Genomic DNA, 22350 nt, shown 5'->3' with positions numbered 1-22350 from the left:
CCCCTCTCTGTCGCCATGACTCTCACCCAGGTCGACGATGAACAACTGTTCACGAGGGCCATCTCCGGATATCGCGAGGCATTTTTGGTTCGACATTCCCACCTCCCGGAGTCCCAACGCAATCAACTCTGGAAACAGCAACTGAGTCAGTTCATCCCGGTTGATGGCCGAGAGGAACTGGCCCTGGCTGGAAAACCAGGGAATCCGGGGAAACGGACTCGACAGGACGCAACACCGCGGACTCTGCCTGTGTCTACTACCGCGGCCGCGGCCGCAGCTTCGGCTTCTTCTGGTTCTGGTCCTCCGCAGGCAAAACGGCGAGCCACCGTATGTGTGACCTTGGTTACTTGAACCCGCCTTCTCTCTTCACTTCCTCCTCCTCCTCCACCCTCCCCTCTCGTGTTCCTCTACTCTCCTCGTCCCTGGATTGACAATTCGCAGACCCCGGATCTTTCAGCCACTAGCGAGTTGCGACGGGCCTACTCGCAAACCTCTTCTGCCGAGGCGCCGCAGAAAGGTGCTTCCCCCCCGGGACAAGGATCCTATCGACATATCCCGATGGCTCGCTCCCAGAGTCATCACAACCCGGTGTCCCACTGGTATCCGCCGGCGGGAGCCGCCATGGGCAAGCGACAATCCTTTGGTCCCGCGCAGACTCAGCGCCGTCTTGACCATGTTGACGAGTATTCGCCGTCGGAATATGCGAAACACCTTGATGGACCTGATGCCTACCTACATCCGCAACCGCCGCAACCGAAACAACAACAGCAGCAGCAGCAGCAACAACAACAACAACAACAACAACAACAACTTTCGTATAGCCCTGGCCCTTGTCCTGGTCCTGGTCCTGGTCCTGGTCCTGGTCCTGGTCTCCGCTCCGCCACCACCACCTCCGCGTTATCATTGGGGCTTGCATCAATTGGATCGACTGGGCCGGCATCGGCTCAGCATTCTGGACAGCCATCCCCCATGGCCGACGCTTCCCCCGCGGCCGCGGTCGAAATGACCCGCAGTGGGACGACCGACACCATCATCGGCGGATTCAACAATTTTGGCTTTGACTCGGCGGGCTCACGAGCGGATCTGGACCAGGCCTATTCCATTGCCCCGGAGTGGGTGCCCACACCCACCACTGGGCTTTCTTATACAAATCCTTCCTTCCCTTCTGTCCCTTCTTCCCTATACCCTGACCTAGATACCCCTGCCTCTTTCCCCTTCGCCTATCATGCTTCCTTCTCTACGTCGGCTCCCTCCGCCTCGTCACTCCGGCCACCAATGCCACCCTCATCGCTTTCCGCGACAGAAGCAATCGACATGAAGCCCTCAATTTCCAGCGAAAGCAACCACTTCAGCACAACCGCACCCTCTCGTGCTGTGCGCCGCACGCAGGAGCAAATCGCTCACGCAGCTCGCCCCATCGCGCCGAAGCGTGAATCCTACGACCACACCCACCTCCAAGCTGATCCCAATGATCCACACAAAATGGTCCGGATCTCGTCCGCCGACGGCACCACTAAAGAAGTCGCTGCCATCCCCAAAGCCAGCGTGCACCGCCCGCCCCGTCCCAAGACCTATTGCCGTCTTTGCAACGACCAGCCCGAAGGCTTCCACGGGGAGCACGAGCTGCGGCGGCACGTCGACCGGGTGCACGCTCCCGTACGGAAGGTGTGGGTCTGCGTTGACATCTCCCCCGACAAGACCTTTCTAGCAAACTGCAAGGCCTGCCGCAACGGCAAGCGCTACGGCGCAAACTACAACGCGGCCGCGCACCTGCGACGCACGCATTTCAACCCATGCCAGCGCGGCCGCGGTGGCCGCGGCAAGGACAGCGAGAAGCGCGGCGGCAAGGGCGGCGGCAACCATCCACCCATGGAGGTGCTGCGGCATTGGATGCGCGAGACGGTCGAGCGCGCGGACGAGAACGATGGTTTCGGGTTCGACGTCCCCGCAGAGCCCGTGCTGAGCAGCAGTTCCAGCAGTTCCAGCAGCAGCACCTCGCTGACGGACTGCAAGGGGCTCATGGTGGCGGCGGGGTGCGGCGAGCCCGGGCTCAGCATGTCGTACGGGATGGACGCCAGCCCGAGTCTAATGCACGGGTTCGAGGGGTTCTCCGGGGTGGCGGCGTCGTTCGATATGGACGCCACACTCGACAACTCGTTCTTTGTCGATAACCAGCCGATGCAGTCGGAGCTGGAGTCGTATGTCATGTGAGCCTGGTTTGTAGATTTGTGATTTGATTCTCCTTGTGACGACAGTGTATTTCCCATTTTTGCGTGAATTCTCTTCTCCTTCTCTTGTCTATGCTTTTTCTCCCCTATTCTCCATTCTTGTGCTTTTTCTTCTTCAGGTTTCTTTTCTTTTCCTTTTTGCTTTTTTGCACCTTTCTCCAGCCTGTTGGGTCTATTAGGGTTGTGTAAATTTAGGCCGTGTACCTGATCGAGTGTGTCTATACGGGATTGGAGCGGGATTTGGATCTTTGGGAGGGACAGGGGGGGGGGGGGCAAACTGGGATATAGGACTCATGGGACAGAGGATTGGAGCGTTTTAGGGCGGAGGGCATGACTGCATGGGGTGTCTGGGTTTGAATTCTTTTGGTCTTTGGTTGCTCACAAGCAATGAGACAAAAGTCCTGGGAAATGAGATGGCATAAAGTTCTGATCTGCACTTTTTTGGCCTGTGCTCCCACTACCGGGGTTCTGGTCTGGTTCTGGTCTGGCGCGTATCTCTTTTTTTTTTTTTTTTTTTTTTTGTGCTCCATGGGAAGTTTGGTTTTGGCTTTCTCTTCGCATGATCTGCAAATGCTTGGTTTTTGCTTTTGGTCTTAACTTTTTTTTCTCTTTTTTTTCTCTTTTTTTTCTTTTTTTTCTCTTTTCTTTTTATCTTTCTGATGACAATTTTCTGTTTTGGGAGAGTGCTGTTGGGGCTGAGAGGGAGTTGTGTGCTCTCAACTCACCCCCGATGGTTCTCGTACTGACATGAGTACAAGCATCTGCAGCTAATGACCCTTGCCAATATTAATGACATGATCTCTGATTTTCTGCTGGATGAATTGGTGGGCTTGTAGATTGTGCCACAGCGTCGTAGCCTGAACTCCAGAATCCGACTCCCTCGCGGCTCAGCTGATGTTGAGATATGGACTGTTGTGCGGGGCGGTGGAGAGGGAGATGATCATCCGGGAACGGGTGAAGATAGTTTTCCATCTTTCCTTGCCTATTCTGCATAGGGGGTGTTGACCTGCGACATCATGGTAAGCCATTCCCAATCCAAATCCCAGACTCTGCCATCGCGACCTTATATCCCAGGCTTGCCCTTGTATGTTTACGGGCGGTGAACCAGTCTCGGGCCAGTCTCGGGCCGGGCTTTGCTAGAAAGACAGGCAGCAACAATACACCCGTAATACCGTCGGAAATAGGCCGGGCGGTGAAGGGCGGACCACCTGCGAGGCTCGGGAGGAAGCGGTTTGGGCGGTCGAAAGATGGAATGAGTCGAACCTGGGCAAATTGGGGTGGGCGATGGAGTCGTACAGTGGACAGGTGACACGGTGGCGGTGGACTGCGCCAATGATGGGGAGAGATGGAGATGGAGTGGAGTCCTGGCTGTGGCTGACTGCGTTAGGGCGATGTGGATAGAAGGAAGAGGGTGTACTCCGTAGAAGCCGGATCGAACGGTGTTCCGTGGGCTGCGATGGGAAAGCAGGGGACGCCAGGAGCAGCAGATGGGATGATCTCAATGCGGTAGTCATGCCGTATAGTGAGCGATCTCTTTGTAATCATATCGGCTTGGTTTTCAATATATCTACCTACCTACCCATCTATCTACCGAACTATTGGTGGATACATGTTCGTTTATAGGGTATTTCTGGGCTTTTTTTTTAGTAGCATTGCTCGCAGGCTGGCGGGGGGCCCAGGTGTGGCTGGGGCGCCGCTGGGCATCGGTTGATTTCCCCGGAAGACAACCGGAAGACAACTGGCGATTGATCCTCAGCACTTCGACCCAGTCACAGATCATGGGATCTACCTCCAAATAACTCTCTTCCTCTCCTTAGGTAGATATTGGGTGATGGTGGTGGTGGTGGTGATTCTTGACCATCCGTCGAAGACATGATTCTCCCTGACTGCAGATGTTTATAGATCGGCCTGTCCAGGAACCCTCGGATCGCAAGTCTGGAAATGAACGGTGGAGCCCCATCCAGTAGGCAGCCCGGTCTGGAAACGACCAGTAGGTACCGATATATCCGAATAATTATCTTCATGTATGAGTATTTCACTAGGATTCCATACCGACATCCAGAGATCCCTACTCCGTGCACAAGTGCCATACCGAGCTACGAAGTACTCGAAGATACGTCGACATGCGCCAAGCCAGCACTAATCCGGGCCTGCGCCAAGTACCTCTGAGTCCTTCAGCCCTGCCAAGCCACCGACTGGTTGAGGGCGCCGGCGCTAGGCTTCCAAGTAAATCCCCAATCCCCCCAAAGAACTCATTACTCCCATCCCTCGCCCCTTTACCGATCCTGAACTGCTTGTAAATCTTGTAAATTCTCACTAAATTCCTAATTGCTGGCCAAGTAGTCTGGTATTCACCAAATCTCTTCCGAAAAAAGCACTAGTCAAAAGCCCCGTCCACCGTGCTCCCGTCCCACGTCAGTCGGCTCTGCAGTGGAAACTTCGTTCTATTGCTCGGTAAACCTTGTCTCCTCTTTCTGTCTCCCGTTACCTCCCCCTTCTCCGCCTTCAATCCTCCCGAACTTTTCTCTTTCTTCCTTCTCTCTCCCCTGAACACATCGCTTCCCTCGCTTACTCCCCGGTCGGATCGATAGCTTGATCGCATTCCGCCAATCCTTACCCTTCTACGCTCACAGGTGAGTGGATCGCCGAGAGTTTCCGCTATCGCCGTGGCGCCCAACTTCCTCCTATCCCAGCTCTCCTCGAGCTGCCGCTCCGATGGCTTCACTCCTCGCTCGTGTTGGCTTGATATCAGACCTCTGATCTATTCTATTTTGTCCTCTGCAGATTTAAGCCCGTCGCAATGTCCTACCAGCAGCCCCCGTATCATCACCAGCCCGGGTAGGTTCACTCCCGACTTCACCATTGTGGTGAAGCCCGCTCCCTCCGCACCGGCAATTGCCCATCCAAACCATCGATCACCTATACCGTCCATCCCTCCAGATTTATATTTTCATACAGACCCTCCAGCAGCGGTCGCTACCTTGGTTGCAGAATTTCTGACTTGCTTTCGACATAGCTACGGCCCACCTCCCCCCGGACCTCCTCCCGGACAAGAGGGTTACTACGGCCCTCCCCAGCCCGGTTACCAACAGCCTTACTACGGCCAGCCACAGGTACTACCATATCTACAATCCTGATTCCCGCGCAGTCATTGACATATTAAAAAAATTAGCCTCAATACCAGCAGCCGCCCCCAGCTGCGTACGCTCCCCCAGAGCAGCAGAAGAGCAGCGGCGGCGGCAAGGGTTGCCTCGGCAGCTGGTAAGTTAGGACTCTTATTCTTGCTGACTATGTCTTGAACGCCTCTAATTTCTCGCTCCATAGTCTTGCCATGTTGTGCTGCTGCTTCGTCTGTGAGGAGGGCTGTGAGTGCTGTGCCGAGTGCATCGAGTGCTGCGAGATGTGTTAGACTCCCCGACCTATGACCTCGATGATATCTTCTTTCTCCATGGCGTTCGAATTTTTAGATCCGCCCGGCAGGATTCTGGGACGGATTCTGCTGCACTCATTGGACCGCGCAATTCTTTTTTGACGTCTCGTGTCGAGTCGGGCTTTCCTTCAAGAGACTGCCTCAAAGGTGGCATCAAATTCTAGCTGATGTGTTTATTTTCGCTTTCTACCTTGAGCTCATTTTGAATTACAATTTACTTGGATTCTGTAGTCTCGTTCATTCATGCCTGTATTGGATTTTCTGAGGTTCACGGATTTTTCCTAGATGAGACGACTTGTAGCTTTATTAAGATTCTACCAGGGATACTATGACGGCAATTCAGTTTTCCATTATGTCTCACAGCTAGACATTGAACCAATATCTTAGTTGTTGAGACTTAGATCCAGATCGCCTTGCACAGCCCAATGAGGCAAGACCATCATTCAAGAGATGACCCAATTTCTGAAACAGTGGAACCTAGCAATCGGCGATGTTTCTTGGTCCAAATGGCTCAGCCTCTTGAATGATTGGCAAGGGACCGGAGTTGGCCCGCCGCTAAGCGCTCAAGTCTCATGCATCGCCATGCTACCTCATTTGGAACACCTTCTCCAGGCGGTTCAGCGATCATGATCAGTGGCCCAGGAAGGAGCACATAAACTACGGCAGCCCCGTGTGGTTGGTTCTTATTTTCTGTGCTTAATTGAGTTTTTGAGAATGCTATTTATAGTTTTTTGATCTTTCACAAGCCCCCCCATATAGTTCATCGATACCGAGATTAGCAACGAAGAACAGCGCAAGCCCGACCCCGCTGGATAAGGATGGCTTGTGCCTGCTCTCTTTGGATAGAGGAGGTGCGAGGGCTCTCTCAACAATCTATATTCAGAAGCATATCATGCTTCAATCAAGTCCTCTCTATAATGAGCGCCTTGTTAGCCGCCTACAGAATGGCCAATAAAATGGCCAAAGCCGAAGAACTGGGCTATCGGGCTGTCGAACCTCTTCTTTTTCCATTCGGTACACATCATACAATAACTTTAACTGCCATTAATAATCTTGTGTTTATCTATATCACTCGGGGATGGTTCGTTCTGGTAGACAAACTAGCCGGGGAGCTTCTTTCCCTTTCAAAGATTCTCAGACCAGGCAGCTATATCGCAATCACGTCCATCTCCACTCTAACAAACATACGCGTACAGCAAGAGGCTTTGAAAGAGACACAAGATCTATACGAAGAATCTTTGGTAGGATTTAGAAGTATACTTGGTCCTGAACATCCCCTTATTATTCAACACTTACAATGCCTAGTCTTGGCAACAAAAATGCACTGCCAACATAATAAAGCCATGGCGTTGATGAAGGAATGCGCTAGTTTGTAAGAAAAGGCTTTTGTTGTAAATTATAATGTAACACTAGTCAGCTTGCAGACTATCGAGGATTGGAAAACCAAAAGGGAGTGATTGGCTTATCATGAGTTTTCCGAGGATCTACCATGACCAATAAATAAGTGACTTTGCGTTGACAATTGATTCGGAACAGACATTACACGACTAGATATAACCGAATACTCCTTTCAAATTGCTCATGTCAGCATGATGCTCGATCGACCGAAGCAATACCCACGAGTCAAGGTCTTTGGTGGCCTCTATAGCGCTCGGTGACAACTGAAAGATGATACTCTCATTTGTGAAATCAAAAAAGCGGCAAAGGCGATATTGTTTTTCAACACCTACCTACTGATCAAGCTCCTGTTAGAGACATACAAGAAGAAAATCTCTCCATGTCGAAAGACTCCTGTGGCTAGTATTGATCAATTTATCGAATGATAGATGGGGCTGGGATGATTTTGGCGCTGTATTCGACATGTTTCTCCTGTTGACGAAGCCATTGGGACTTAGATATTGTTTGGGTGCTCAATGTTAGTATCTTGTTTTCTACTTCAGAGAATGATAAGAAAAAAAATCGATGTTCCACTTCCTAATATATCTCATCTTTCTGATCGAGTGCGGATCAGAATGTGCACTCGCCGAGCGCTTTACTGGTCTGACTGACCCCACTCACTTTGGTGACACCATAAAGCACAACATTAGACCCAGCCCCGCAGGTGGAAAGTGGAAAAGTGGAGGCTCTGGGGTTGCGGATTAGCACTTCTATTTTCCCCATCAATCAGATCTCGCGACCGAGAAAATCATCATAAGGTACTTTGTGCACCGATAGAGCCAACTGTTGGACTGTGGTGCTCTCCATTCTGTCTCTGTCAGAATGGCACGGCCTTTTAGAACCCCTGCGCCACCTCACATAATGGGCCAGGCACGAGTCCCCTCACTTCACGCAGGGATTCGGGTATTAGTGAAATGCACTAGCTTCCGATGTTTCTCCAGCCGTGCTGGTCGCTGGAGGGGTATGTTTGGCCCAGAATACTCCTCCTGGGATTTTACCCAATCGAGACATGCAATATCGGCAATTATGCAAGCTAGTCGTATTGCAGTGCCTCGAGAGCGGAAATGATCTTCTGCAACGTCCTGATCGTCCCTGATCTCAGTTGGAGTAGATGAGGGGTGACGAGAATGCCGAGCAAAGGGAATTTCACCCGGTTAAATCACCATGCGATGCCAGATTCACAGTAGAATGAGGGGACATAAATACTGAATGGTGCCGCCTCATCGGCGATTACTTCTGATCTAAACCAGGCAGGATCAGCAAGCTGCATCTGCAAGCAACTTTCTATTGCGGCAATCATGTTACGCGAGTACCTTCTTCTGCCACTGCTGGCATCATATGCAGCAGCTGTGCAGATCTCGGTAGCTAAGTCTGGAGGCAATGTTACGACTAACTTGCAGTATGGTGCGATGGAGGAGGTACGATCACTAGACACATGTTTAGTGACAGTGATTAACATGGACTTCAGGAGATCAACCACTGCGGCGAAGGTGGTCTATATGCGGAGTTGATTCGCAATCGAGCTTTTCAGGGCAGCACAACATATCCATCCAGCCTGGATGCTTGGTCAGCTGTTGGGGACTCGAGTTTGTCTCTCCAGAACTTGAGCAATCCTCTTTCTTCGGCGTTGCCTACCTCTGTTCGAGTCAAAGGAAAAGGCACCTCTGGCTTCAGTAACTCAGGCTTCTGGGGAATCGATGTTCGACCGCAGAAATATTCAGGATCATTCTATGTCAAGGGATCTTACAGTGGTGCTTTTACTGCTTATCTCAAGTCCGCGACGACTGGAGAAGTATGGGCAAGCGCCAAGGTGTCTTCAAAGAGTGTTGCCAAGGAATGGGTGCAGCATGAGTTTGTTCTCACACCATCGAAGAAAGCCCCAAACTCCAACAATACGTTTTCGCTAACCTTTGATGCGTCGGTATGTATGCGAATTGATTGATATCATTCACCTTTTCCATTTACTGATAGCGACCAGAAAGCATCTGGCGGCTCGCTAGACTTCAACTTGATCAGCCTCTTCCCGCCAACTTGGAATGATCGCCCAAATGGAATGCGACGGGACCTCATGCAGGCATTAAGCGACTTGGGGCCGGTGAGTTCTGCGTTATTTTTTCTAATCTCTATGCAATAACTGACTTGATAGAAATTCCTACGATTCCCCGGTGGCAACAACCTTGAGGGAGACACCATCGACGGTCGATGGAAGTGGAATGAGACAATCGGACCGCTCAAGGACCGACCTGGTCGCGCCACGACTTGGCAATACCAAGAGACTAGCGGCATGGGCTTGGTTGAATACATGGAGTGGTGTGATGACCTCAACATGGAACCAAGTAAGAACATCAACAATGATTTTCGTGAATCCGAAAGCTGATTGAATTTCCCTATAGTTCTTGCTGTATGGGCCGGTCTGGCTCTGAATGGAGATGTAATTGCCGAGGAAGACCTTGATTTCTACGTGCAAGATGCTTTGCATGAGATTGAGTTCTTGACTGGCTCTGTTGATACCGAGTATGGTGCCTTGCGCGCGAAGTATGGCCACCCAGACCCGTGGGTCATCCGATATATCGAGGTTGGGAACGAAGACAATCTCAACAGTGGTCTAAGCTCGTATGAGTCCTACCGGTTTGCGGCGTTTTACGATGCAATCACCGAGAAGTATCCCGATATCCAGGTCCTCGCATCAACTGTCGCAATGACTCTTCCAGGCACGGCTGGTGGTGACTACCATTTATACGATATTCCGGATAACTTCATCACTAAATTCGATATGTTCGATAGCTACAGCACTGAGCATCCTATTCTCCTTGGTATGTGTTTCTTGAAACCGAAGGAATGTTGATTGGTTGGTTGGGAAGACGAAGGAGGATATCCAACCTTATCTGACATGTTTAGTCTCAATATTTGTGGTGCGATGAACTGACTTGGAATGTAACAGGTGAAATTGCTGCGACCGAGTGGAACAACGGAGTTGGCATCGACTGGAGTGATACTCACTTTTCTCTCTATCCTTGGTGGCTCGCCTCGGTTGCCGAGGCCGTTTTCCTTCTGGGTGCTGAACGCAATGCGGACAAGATCATTGGAACTACTTATGTGAGAAAATAAATCCTCCCCAGAAAATATGCTCTCGGCAAAACTAACCAGGAAAGGCTCCATTCTTGATGAACCTCGATAACTACGAATGGTCCCCGACTATGATCTCATTCAACGCCGACCCCGATGATACTGCGCGGTCTACTAGTTGGCACGTCTACAATGTAAGGGCTTTTGACGATAGATAGTAGATATACCTGTGTGCTCGCTAACATTTGAACAGCTTTTCAATAAGAACCACATGACCAACACTCTGCCGGCATCTTCAAATAGCAGCTTTGGTCCACTTTACTATGTCGCTGGTCTGGATGACAAGACAGACTCGCGTATCTTCAAAGCGGCTGTCTACAACAGCACTGCGGACGTTCCCGTGTCATTGACCTTCGAGGGTATTGGGCGGGGCGCGACTGCGGACTTGACCGTCCTCACCGCGCCAAGTGGCTTCTCGATGAATGAAGTTGGCGCTGCCAACGTGGTCCAAAGTAAGACAACGAAGATCAAGGCTGGCAAACAAGGTGTATTCAGCTTCAAGCTGCCGAACCTGAGTGTTGCAGTTCTGACAACCAACTGAGTGAGCTATCGAACCATCCCCGCAAAAGTATATATATAGGTTGCACACAACGTGTTTTTGAGGTCGCAATCCATGTTCAGCAGAATGCTTTAACTTGGAGTACTAAATTCCCCCTTACGTCGAAATCCAAAAAGGGGCTATTTTGAGCAACCTCATACTAGAGAATATAAAATTGTTGTCTTGGACATGAAATAGAAAAAAAAGGGTTCGAAGTAACTCCGAACGTAAAAGTCTTCGAGTTCATATAAGGAAACGTTTAAAATACGTATATTCCAAGCCACTCACAGCTCCCAGTAAAGGTTTAGTCGCTCACTACCATTTCACAGTACACACAGCATTACTCTCCGATCATAGCTAGATCTTGAACCCAAGTTCTAATTTTCACCTCCAAGAAGAGTATCCTCAAACTCCGCGCCTAGGAAAGATAGAAGGCTAGACCAGCGACCAGCAATGCCCACACACTGGGTGAGAGCATTCCAGATGCCACATTAGAGGGAACATAGGTTGGAGTGGGCTTGGTAGTGGTTGTGGTCCAAGATCCTGTGTGGGTTTTGCAAGAAGTGGTCGTCGCTGTAGTGGTTGGCGGGTGTGTAGTATGGTGAGTCACGGCAGGTGTCGCCGTTCCCTTTGCCACCAAGCATACGCTTGTGCTGGATCCCGAAGTGACCGTGTCGAAACTAACTTGCGGGACAGTCGCTGTCTGCGAAGCCCAGGAGATGGTCGTGCAGGGGGTCATTGGGGCCGCGGTGGTCGCTCGAATCTCACCAGTAGTGGCTTTGGAGAATGTCGTCGGCGCATGAACAGGGGCTGGAGGGGTGCCACTCGGGACAATATCAATAATAGCAGGGTTCTTTGGAACATAAGGAGCGCAGATGCCGGCGAAGTAAGAAAGTGCACGGTTGGTTTCATCCTCAGAACTGCCCCATGCATGGATACAAGAATCGACCTTTGCGGTGAACTCGGACGATGGGCAGAAGCACGCGGCATCGCTGTTCGAGTCACACTTGGGAATGGAGAGCCAAGTATTAATGCACTTAGGGACCACTTCGGGGCATGGGGCCGGGACCACGGATGGACTGGTGACATCGGACGAGCTGACTGGGCTCGAGGGAGAGTGGACTGGCTTGGATGGACAGACAGTAGTCGAAAGAGAATATGTCGACGTCAAAACCACGGTCGAGTGGGAGGGGCAATCGGTAACTGTTGGGGGACAGTTGGTCACGGTAATCTCGGCAGTCGTCCACACCGTCGAAGTGGTCATCGGCGGGGATGGGCTGGTGAAAGGTGGAGGGGTGACAACCGGAGTGCTGGAGTGATCAACCGAATGCGATTCACTCGCTGGCGGGGAAACCGGGGGCTTGGTCCCAGTCGAGCAGTCAAAGTTGATCTGATGAATGTTGAGATCGCATTCCCCGAACTTGCTCTCTTCTGGCAGCATGAAATTGACCGCGACTGCACCGCCACACTGGGTGTTGGCCACATCAACTCCCTCAGGCGAGCTCCTGACAACCTGATGACAGAAGGAAGAAGATCCGTCATCCGGCATATCATACCGAAGCAGAACGTCCGTGTTGCGGGAGGTTGAAAGACGGAAGTCGCTCACGGAAAACGGCGCATCAGCGGCGTCCACTTTCAGCATGTAGCTATCATCTCGGGAAAGCTTTCCCTCAATGCACTTGCCCTATGCATGGTTAGTACACATTATACTTGTATCTTCTTAGTTAAACGAAAATGGACATACCCCTGCAGATCCACAAGCATCCTTGGGTGAGAACCCAACGAACTTGAACCCCTCAAAGGCCCAGTCATCCCCTTCGGCCAGATCCGACCAGTCAAACCCAGACTGCTGGGCCGGCGAGCACTGGTTGTCAGTGTTTTCGGGGCTGGGATAGCAAAGATCGGTGCCCCACCACTAAAATATTTGTGAGCAGAAATGCCTTGGAACTGCCAAGATGTCTCGGTACTTACAAGGCCGGATGGGTGGGCGAGTGCGCCCACGCCTAGAAACGCGGCAAGAGAAAGGATTGAATGCATCATCAACAGTGATAGTAAATGAATGTGTAGACAAAAAGAGTATTGCGATGATTAATGACAGACAGCAATTAACTCTATCTGAGAAGGCAAAAAAAAGAAAGATACCGAAAAGCGAGGAGTGTCGACTGAATGTGTTGTGGCGGACAACTTCCGTAATACTGGAAACTTCATGGCTTTTAAGTCTAAAACTATGATGAGTTCTCAACTATTCACACATCAAGCAAGCGGTTGTTTATGTTTGTTGATGATCGGAAAGAAAATGGAATTCAGCCACCAAAGCGGTGGCGGCCAGTCTCCGCACATGCAGAGTCCGTCCCATGGTTACCAATTATGAGAGACACTCGGCAAGGCTTATTCCTCGTGGGTGTATGAAGAAGGAGGAACAGATGTCAGAGAGAAGAAGGGGTGAACGAGAATGTGACATTCCTAGAAGCCCGAAGCCTCCAAGGGTGAATCAGTAGTATTATTTCCAATATTCTGTTTGCACTTCAATCCCACTGAGACAGAATTTAAGATATTTCATTAGTCTCTGCTGATAGATATATGTAGTCTGTAATTGTGAAAAGTTATAGAGACCCAATCGTGTCACAGGAACCAGCGCTATGAAACATGACTCACTTCAACCTGAAGTACCAATTATCTCTGATTCAATTTTCTTGATAGTGGCCAACTTTTCTCTTAAATCGGTCAATCGAATAGTCCTATAGAAAACAACAGATCAACAGGAAAGCGAATCATAGAACTTCGGGTTGGGAAGCTCCGAGATGTAGCACCATTTTGACCCGCATTCTGACCTTATCCCTTACATTGTTAGGATCTAGAAGAAAGGGGAACATACAAAGCTCGTCCAATGATAGAGCTTCGCTTCAGTACTCAGAAAAGTCAACATTCCGAGCTCGGCAAATTTGACTTAACTTAATTTCAGTGCTTTAGCCTTAAAAAATCAGATCTTTTGGCTGCTCTAATTTCGCGAGACACCATCGAACAACAAATCGCTTCAACTAGCTTGCCACACACATATTTCGAAGGTATTTTCAGAATAGAAAGCTGTATTGAACAAAGCACTAACCGATTTTCACACAATCTGGCCTGGACGCTAGCATATTCTATCCATGGGCTCACACCAAAGGGCTCCACGACAGAACCGGATCCCATTCTGGATACCTATCCAGAGAAACAAGACCACATATTTTTCCACGACAATTTTGTGCATTGTTGTAGAATAAGTACGAATTTTTAACCTGTCAAAATTCGACATAATTTCAAGGCCGGGATTAAATTGCATTTTGCTTGAAAATGGAAACATATGGCACCGGCCTTAGGGTGCCATGGAGTTTGGGAACAAAAAATGCCGGCACACTGTTTCAACGACACTAATTGGGCTTTTACTGGCCCCCGATTAAAGTAACACTAGCATAGAGGGATTAGTATCCGAGAAAATATTAGAGGTACCCAAAGAGCTTTTGGCGACACTTCTGATGAAGAGGCTTGTGCCAGCAAGGCCGGCACAACCAGGCCTGTGTCTATCTGTCGACCTTAGGAATGAACCAAAACGATCGCGTAGAAATGATGACAACACAGCTCGTCTCTTGCCACATCCCGATAATCAACTTGGCGCTTCAAATCACAATCTTAGTCCTATAGGCGACGGGATCTTCGACACAAAAAGCTAGTTCAATTCCAACTACAGACGTCTAGGTTCCCAGAGTATTATACAATAGTATAATGTATACAGTTCGATGGATAGATAGGTGGTTTAAAACAGGATTGAGCCATCTTCGAGGTCTCCCATGGTCAAGGTGTCTCTATTGAGAAGCACCCAACCGCACTGTACCTTATTTCTGATGTTGATGAATTGTTCCTCGGTTTCTGAAATCTTTGTGGTTCATTGTGTGCTTAAAGCCCCAAAATATCTCCCGGTAATTCTCTTGCCCAGCTACCGTGGTCTTTGATTTATAATATATATACCGGCTTTGGCTAGACATGCTGCACCATGACGGCATAGCTATTGTAGTGGGGAAATGGCCTACAAGGGGGATCTCTAATTGGAGGATATCTTTCCAGTACACAGTCCTTACAGGATATAGCTTCAGATCTCTAATAGGGAGAAGAATCAACTCTTACACTCTCTTCGCTCTATCTACTTCTGCTTCCTATAGGGGAGGCTTCCTCTATTGTGGTGTGTGGTGGTTTGTATGCTGGTTTGTTGAAGCTATATCCTCCTGCCTGAATTCTCAGGCTTGCCGCTGAGCGCCCTGGTTCACTATGTACCTATTGTTGTACTTAAAGGATGGTTCGACCCCCCGGGAGACTAGAGTATAAACTTGCATCGTTAAATACAGGTGTGCGAGATTGGCTGTCAACTATAATGGCTTAAATGCATTTGATAATCCTTCAGACCTTGACGACACCCCAGTCGCTCGCTCGGTTTTGAATAATTGATCCTATCATTGCTTGTCAGTATTTCTATCAAATTTCTGTTGATTCACTTCATTGTATGAGAATTGACTAGGGATCGATCAGCTTCTGACGCTTAGCTGGCGAGAATGGCCGTCATCGGGCGATTTTCATCTCTCAAATTTTCGCGATCCTTAATTAGGAGTCTGTCTAGACTTTTCTCATGGCATTACGCGTTCAGAGATTTTTGCATTCGACACTTGCGTCACCTGTCAGACTAACAGAACTATGTAATAGTGATTCTCAATTGGATTGAAATACTTCGCCAATTGAGATCTCTGGCTATCTAGTGCTGACTATGAAATGGCTCTAAATTGGCCCGGTTGAGTTGTTTGACCCGCTCCTGAATATTCCTTTCTCAACCAACCAATCAAGATTGTTCATTCTAACGGCCCCCTTCGGCTCGCCCCAGATCATCTTTCGAGTTACCAGATCGGGAACGTAAGCATAGCACCCCTCCATTTGGACTAAAGCTGTCAGCTTACAAATTCACAGGATATAAATAATTAATTGTACTCCGTTCGCTTATTGACATTTTCTCAAAATATTTTCTCTCTCTCTTTAGCTTTCAAAATAATTGCATTGAAGTCTGGACAACCGAAATGGCCTACACCATCTATGACTCCTCCATCCTCCAAACAAAGCGCGTCTTGACTTCGCTGTCTGACATCCTCCACAAGGCAGAGGAGCATCCAAATGCCGCGAATTTTCCCAATAGTCGACTTTACGAAGACATGAAGTCACTTAGCTATCAAGTCTTTTGCGCGACAACTCAAACTTTGCTTGTCTTGGCTAGATTGACAGATGCAGAGCCGCCGGTGCACGACTCAAGCAAGGATGTCCTTTTCTCTTACGCTGAAATGTACCAGCGCATTGAAAAAACACTCCAAGCGCTGGATGCTGCCGATAAGACCTATATCATCGAGCACTGCGAGGATGTTAAGCCCACATCTCTAGGCACGACCACGATGCCATTGTCTGGGATAGTGTATGCAAATATCATGCAGGCGAATATCTTTTTCCATGTCACGACTGCATATGGTATTTTGCGGAAGGAGGGTGTTCCACTGGGAAAATGGGATTATCTAATGCCCTTTGTGATGCAGCGATGAATTGTCTGGACCTCACGCCTGGCAAAATTTCTGGAATGTATCATAATACAATAATCTACATAAGAGTATCAAACAATGAAGATTACTGGTACCTGTCTCTTCCATTGGTACTATGCTCAAAATCTCAAATCAGCGACATGTGAAGAGTGGAATACGTATTTACATGAGGCCAAAAACCAAAATGAAGCGTAATCTTAGACGTGCTCCAACAATAGAGGTTTGGTAGCTTATTCACCGACGATGTATGGGGGTCTCACGAGGGACTCACTTTAACTACAGAGGTATCACTTCAACGGCGCAATTTCCCTCTGGATACAAAAGAACTTTCCGAATTATCGGCATTGACGTGATCCGATGGATCTGTTATATGTTTTACATTGCAAATGCAATGCGAATGAACTCAATTGACAGAGGGGAAAGTTCCTCGTGCCAAGCTACATTGCCACTATTCAGCCGATAGCTTTGATTCTGAAGCCCTTAATTCAAAAAGTTCCTATTGGACTAATGAAGGTATGATGGTGTAAAGCATAGTGAAACTCGGCTGGTATGGTCCTGTTTAATCCTTCATGTATTTGACTACGAACCCCATGAGCCAGAGAACGGAAGGCTATGGGCGGGAAATATCTTTCAGAGCCTTTTCATTTGGAAAATTCTATCTACTGTTTTCACTTTCGAATTCAATAATATCTCCGTAGCACTTACAATCTTGAGATTGCCAAGTCTTAGACCAGAGATCTGCCTCCGGCACCACCGTGGGCTTGGCAAAGGAAGGTGACGACTTGGGCCGTGAGGCAACCTCCTGGGACGTAAAGCTAGAGTTCATCACCTCACCGTGAAATAATCCGGCACCTTTGGATGGGAGGAGGGGCGCAATCTCCAGAATTAATCTGCTCCGGTACGTTCGAGCCCTTTCCCGCGGGTGAAGAAGGCTGAAATAGTTGCGATGACTCCACAGGAAGCAGACGCGGCAAAGCATAGCCGGATGCCCTTGTAATAAACCATTCGAACAGCCATCTGCACGTCTGGAGGGAGATCATGAATAGCGGATACAGAATGACGAATTTGGTCGATAATCTAGACAAAAATGAGAATCAAGATGGTCAGCGGATCGCCCATGGCACTCTCAAGTCAACAGGGAAATGGGGATGTACTTTCCCTTTGTCTGGTATTCCACTCAAGGCCCCCCCGAGGCCTGAGTTCAATGTATTCTGAATGATGGCCGAAGTAATAGCCACTCCCCAAACACTGCCGAGAGAGCGAATGAGATATACGGTAGAGGCAGATACCGCATGGTCTGAACCGAGGTCAGTCGATTGTCTTTGTCCAGTAACAACCAATGGAACCTTACCGGAATGATCGAAGGCAGCAAGAAAGGTAAAAAGAATTCCAGGGTAAACAATTCCCTGTCCTAGGTTGGCGGGAATGGTATAGGCAAAGTATTTCCACTCCGAATCATTAAAGCGTAAGAGAGTCACCAGCAAATTTCCGAAAAACATAAGAGCAGCTCCTGTGCGAACCAATTGAGCTAGCTTTCCCCATCGTGACATCACGACACCGGAGATAAATCCTCCCAATGGTGTAGCAAGAGATGGAATCACCAGCCGGGCGCCTGCTTTGGAGGGACTATCCAGCAGAATGACTTGAAAGAGCAGTGGTAAGGTAAAGAGAAACTATGGAGGCCAGTTCAATTAGTATGTTGCGAAATGGAAATCAATCAAAGGACACTCACGGCATATGCTGCCATCCCAACGCACACGTTCGCAATTTGAGTCGATACGGCAAGCTGTCCTTTAAGCATCTTCAATGGTATGAGAGGCGCCGCAGTTGTTGTTGCTTCGACGGCAAAGAAGGCCCCCAAGAGAACAATACTGGAAACAAGGGATAGGATTACCCAGACGTTGGTCCAAGGAAGTTCATTGCCGCCCAGGCTTAGGCCTACCAGTTGACTCGACAAAGCGAGAACCAGTAGAAGTGAACCAAGCAGATCAATTTGTTGCCAGATGCCGCGAGTCGGTTGCAATGTCGGGGATTCTTTCTTAGTCGGAGACTTCAATACAAAATACCCCAAGACTAGAGCTGACAGCGATACCGGAACTTGCATCAAAAAGCACCAGCGCCATCCGATCGTGTCGACAATTGTGCCACCAAATGAAGCGCCACAAATTGCTCCGAAACCATATGAAACATTTTGGACTACCTGGTACATCCCGCGCTGGCGGAACGGAATCATATCGGAGTTGATTATGGTTGCTATGTAATTGATCAGTAAAGATATCGCATGTCGTTGAAGTGCTTTGAGAAGAAGAACACACCCATAGTCATTAGGCCACCACCGCCAATGCCAGTCAACGCGCGCATCACGTTGAGAAAGATCACATCTCGGGCGACCGCGCATCCCAGACACCCGATCAGGAATGAGACGGTGGCGGTGAAGAAGCAGGTGCGGCGACCGAGAATATCTGAGAGACGTCCATATAGTGGCTGGAATGCCGTGCTTGTAATCAAATAGGATGTTGTTAACCACGAAGCAGTATTGGCAGCGTTGAATTCGGAACTGATCACGGCGTAAGTCGAGGCCGTTATCGTGCCATCGAACCCGCCGAGAAAAACGTTTGACATGATCGCTATTAATAGATTTTGATTAGCATTCAATCTATTAGAGCAGGGTATACTTTTCTTCTAACCTAGCTGAATAACAAGAAACCCCGGTGGCGGCTTCCACAGCACCGCTTGATTCGGTTGCAAGAGTGGTCGTTCTTCGCTCGGTGTCATCATTGCAGGGGCAGAATTTTCTGTGTCTTGATATTGGGTCATATCTTCCGAATCACAAGTTGAAAGATTTTGTTCGCCGCAACGCGTAACTATAGCGGGGTATGTTGAGGGACTACTTGAGAGGTCCTTTCAGTAAAGTTTCAAACCAGGGAAATGATGCTAAGAGGGCCTAGGCAAAAACCAGAAGTTCAGCGACTAGACTTTTTCCGCGGTCAATCAGTATAAGAAGTTTGGAGACGAAAATTTCAAATCAATTCTGTCAACGAGAGCGGGAAACTGCAGCGGGCACTCGATTAGGAACGTGGGGCTCTTTTCGGCCGAGGAAGCACGACATTTGCTGCGCTTCGCACATTATGATTGATCGGCGCCTCCTCGGGATGATTCGATCAATCTAATACGTGAAATCATTGTTCGCAATGGCGATAGAAATATTAATCTAAGCCATGCATGTTATCCATGGTCGGGATTCTTATAAATGCACTCGCTGTCCCCTTTCCTTCATCCCTTCTCTTTCTATCAGTGCTATATCAGTTTCTATAGCCTCTATAAAATTGGGTTCGCACAATTTCTAGCGGAACACCAAGTTTCAGTTCTTTCGTCGACGACTTGACCCAGTGCAGAATATTCATCTAAGGTTAATGTACCCTATTTCGCACACAATGGACGGCATCATGGAAACTGATCGCTGGATTAGTCCTTCTTCCTATAATGATGAAGGTTCCTGAAACCCTTGTCTGGATCGCCGCATTGGCACCCCTAGCTGCTGCCAATTGGCAGTTTAAGTCTCGAACAGACCTTGCCCCACCTCGACTTAACATCACCATCCCTGCGTCTTTCGATGTTGAGGAGGGATATCTGTTCGTCGCCCCGTTCGCGGGTCAATGGGCGGAACCACAGCTCCATGGCCCACGTCAGGAAGGGCCGTATATCTTTCGTGATGACGGCGAGCTCGTTTGGTCTGGGTACACATACTACTCCATCTGGGCGGCCAATTTCCAGGCCGCTTGCTGGAAGGGACAGGATGTCCTATTCAGCTTCGAAGGAGACCATAACCCAGCATATGGGCACGGACATGGACATGTAACAATTCTTAACCAGAACTACGAGACGATTCGAGAACTGCGTGCCGGGAACCATAAGCTCATGGATAAGCATGAATTTCATGTGATTGATGAGAGGACTGCCCTAATTCAGGTGTACCAACCAATTCCAATCGACCTGACTCGGTGGGGTGGAAGCCCAGAGCAACAGTGGATTGTGAATGCCATCTTTCAGGGTATGTCATTTCCCACTGCTATGACTTCAAGATGCCGCTGGCTAATATCGCGGCTCGTGACCTAGAATTGAATATTGAAACTGGTGAACTGCTTTTCGAGTGGTCAAGTCTTGAACATGTTAGTCCTGACGGTACGATCCTTCGCTGATTACGCCTTGATCTGTCTGTACATCTTGTTTAATTATTTTGCTAATTCTCACTGCGATCAGAGGCCGTCCTCCCCCTCAACCCTGGTCAAGCTGGTGCAGGCTTTAATTCGTCGGACGCATGGGATTACTTCCATATCAATTCAGTCGACAAGGATGCATCGGGTAACTACTTAATCTCCGCTCGCGATGCTTGCGCCGTCCATAAAGTCAATGGGACAACTGGGGAGATCATCTGGCGTCTGGGTGGTCTCCGGTCTGACTTCAATCTGGGCCCCAACGTCCGGTTCTGCTTCCAGCACCACGCTCGTTTTGTGTCGCAAGACAAGGACGAAGAGATTATCTCTCTCTTCGATAACTCGGCCCATGGCACCGAAAATCACCGCGGCCATGAGGTTCACACGCATCCTTTTTCTCAGGGAAAGATAATTTCTCTCAATACTGCGACGTGGACCGCACGGACCGTTCAGGCATTCCAGCCTCCAGATGGACTTTTGGCCAAGTCGCAAGGGAGCACTCAACTTTTACCCAATGGTAATGTCCTGGTCAACTGGGGTTCAGAGGGCGCCTTGACCGAGTTCCGACCAGATGGCACCCCCATTTTCCACGCTTATATGGACTCGGGCGCTCTTGGCGAGGGCGTTCAGAACTATCGCGCATTTCGATATAACTGGACCGGCTTGCCTACGGAGGAACCTGCCATTTTTGCTGAGAGAACCCCATCAGGCACAGCGGTGTATGTCTCGTGGAATGGTGACACCGAGACAGCGATCTGGCGGTTTTATGCAGTGACTGACCAATATGGATCTCGGACATTCTTGGGTGAGACGGAGCGACAAGGCTTTGAGACTTCCTTCTCTTGGACTGGTCACTCCTACTCGTATGTGGCAGCCGAAGCCGTCTCAGACATGGGCCACGTCCTGAAAACGACGTCGGTAGTTCCTCTCCATAATCAGGTGTTGCCTCCGGGGGGCAACAATGTTGAAGCTGATAAGATCGCCTGGCGCCCGGTTGTTTTCCAGCCATAATCAAGTTCAGCCATCAATTCAATCCAAACGAGGATATCTCAGTAGACGAGGGAGAATACGAGAACGAGGGGAGCGAGCAAGCGAAATTGTGAACGTCGGAGATTAATGCACGTGAGTTGCACATGGTAGTCGCATGGCACGAGAAGGTTATCGTTTGGTCATCTTTTGTCAACTTTAATCAGTCTTTACCGGTCTTTATTAGTGAGAAGAACCAAAAGAGTCTCTCAGTCAAAAACAATGTTGTAGGTTGCCCTTCCTGGTAGAATAAAACCTCTTCGGATGTTCATCTCTCCGTTCGAGCAGTCGACGCAACCGGCTCTTGGTCCTCTTAATTCCCGTCAATCAGCGTGCCTCGCCACGATCATTCGACCGCTTCCCCGCGTTCGAGTATCGGAACCCATCCCAAAGAGGCCAATGCTGCTGAGCCGTGGGTCCACCTGAAATACGACATATACGCAGCCAATCATCAGCTCGCATGGTAGTTGACCCGACTGGGTTTCTTGATCAGAGGCGGCGATGATGACTCCTCCACGGTAAGATCGCGAGGGAGCCCATGATAGGGGTGTGTCCACTTGGCACCTCGTTGCCATGTGGATCTACCTAATTGTACATACTGGATAATATGGGTCGCTAAGTACCGGTACTACCTTGTATGTCTTTCACCCCGGCCCGTCCAGGCACCTCGATGGCAACCAAACCAGCCAAACCCTGCAAGAAAGATCAAAGAACCCAACGAAAGACCCTGGATGTTGGGCCAACCGAT

The 22350-nt window shown here is 49.3% G+C and overlaps 7 protein-coding genes across 7 annotated transcripts; 5 read left to right on the top strand and 2 right to left on the bottom strand.

The window, feature by feature from the left end:
• Positions 1-15: 15 nt before the first annotated feature.
• On the top strand, positions 16-2211 carry N7462_000826 (uncharacterized protein; the record flags this gene model as incomplete). Its single annotated transcript, XM_057072552.1, has 2 exons — positions 16-327; positions 442-2211. The coding sequence occupies 2 exons, from the start codon at positions 16-18 to the stop codon at positions 2209-2211; spliced, it is 2082 nt and encodes a 693-aa protein (XP_056939082.1).
• Positions 2212-5028: 2817 nt separating this feature from the next.
• On the top strand, positions 5029-5822 carry N7462_000825 (uncharacterized protein; the record flags this gene model as incomplete). The annotated part of the gene is made up of 5 exons (XM_057072551.1): positions 5029-5066; positions 5245-5341; positions 5401-5489; positions 5553-5593; positions 5638-5822. 5 exons carry the CDS (start codon positions 5029-5031, stop codon positions 5820-5822), a joined length of 450 nt encoding a protein of 149 aa, XP_056939081.1.
• Positions 5823-8393: 2571 nt separating this feature from the next.
• On the top strand, positions 8394-10762 carry N7462_000824 (alpha-L-arabinofuranosidase A; the record flags this gene model as incomplete). The annotated part of the gene is made up of 8 exons (XM_057072550.1): positions 8394-8513; positions 8564-9016; positions 9074-9190; positions 9242-9431; positions 9489-9908; positions 10037-10191; positions 10248-10355; positions 10415-10762. The coding sequence occupies 8 exons, from the start codon at positions 8394-8396 to the stop codon at positions 10760-10762; spliced, it is 1911 nt and encodes a 636-aa protein (XP_056939080.1).
• Positions 10763-11177: 415 nt separating this feature from the next.
• On the bottom strand, positions 11178-12799 carry N7462_000823 (uncharacterized protein; the record flags this gene model as incomplete). The annotated part of the gene is made up of 3 exons (XM_057072549.1): positions 11178-12443; positions 12504-12674; positions 12731-12799. The coding sequence occupies 3 exons, from the start codon at positions 12797-12799 to the stop codon at positions 11178-11180; spliced, it is 1506 nt and encodes a 501-aa protein (XP_056939079.1).
• Positions 12800-15855: 3056 nt separating this feature from the next.
• Positions 15856-16365, top strand: N7462_000822 (DUF1993 domain-containing protein; the record flags this gene model as incomplete). The annotated part of the gene is made up of 1 exon (XM_057072548.1): positions 15856-16365. The coding sequence occupies one exon, from the start codon at positions 15856-15858 to the stop codon at positions 16363-16365; it is 510 nt and encodes a 169-aa protein (XP_056939078.1).
• Positions 16366-17247: 882 nt separating this feature from the next.
• Positions 17248-19248, bottom strand: N7462_000821 (MDR family MFS transporter; the record flags this gene model as incomplete). The annotated part of the gene is made up of 5 exons (XM_057072547.1): positions 17248-17439; positions 17517-18035; positions 18095-18615; positions 18678-18989; positions 19050-19248. Coding segments are annotated over 5 exons (1743 nt in total), but the record flags the coding sequence as incomplete, so codon positions are not given.
• A 597-nt stretch (positions 19249-19845) lies between these two features.
• Positions 19846-21587, top strand: N7462_000820 (arylsulfotransferase family protein; the record flags this gene model as incomplete). Its single annotated transcript, XM_057072546.1, has 3 exons — positions 19846-20413; positions 20479-20544; positions 20623-21587. The coding sequence occupies 3 exons, from the start codon at positions 19846-19848 to the stop codon at positions 21585-21587; spliced, it is 1599 nt and encodes a 532-aa protein (XP_056939076.1).
• Between the last annotated feature and the right edge of the window lie 763 nt (positions 21588-22350).

This window comes from Penicillium macrosclerotiorum (assembly GCF_028827735.1).
Source record: "Penicillium macrosclerotiorum strain IBT 26536 chromosome Unknown utg000001l_segment0_segment0, whole genome shotgun sequence".
Lineage (NCBI taxonomy): Eukaryota > Fungi > Ascomycota > Eurotiomycetes > Eurotiales > Aspergillaceae > Penicillium > Penicillium macrosclerotiorum.
Note: the sequence above shows the minus strand (reverse complement) of the source record. Positions and strands in the feature narration are given on the sequence as shown.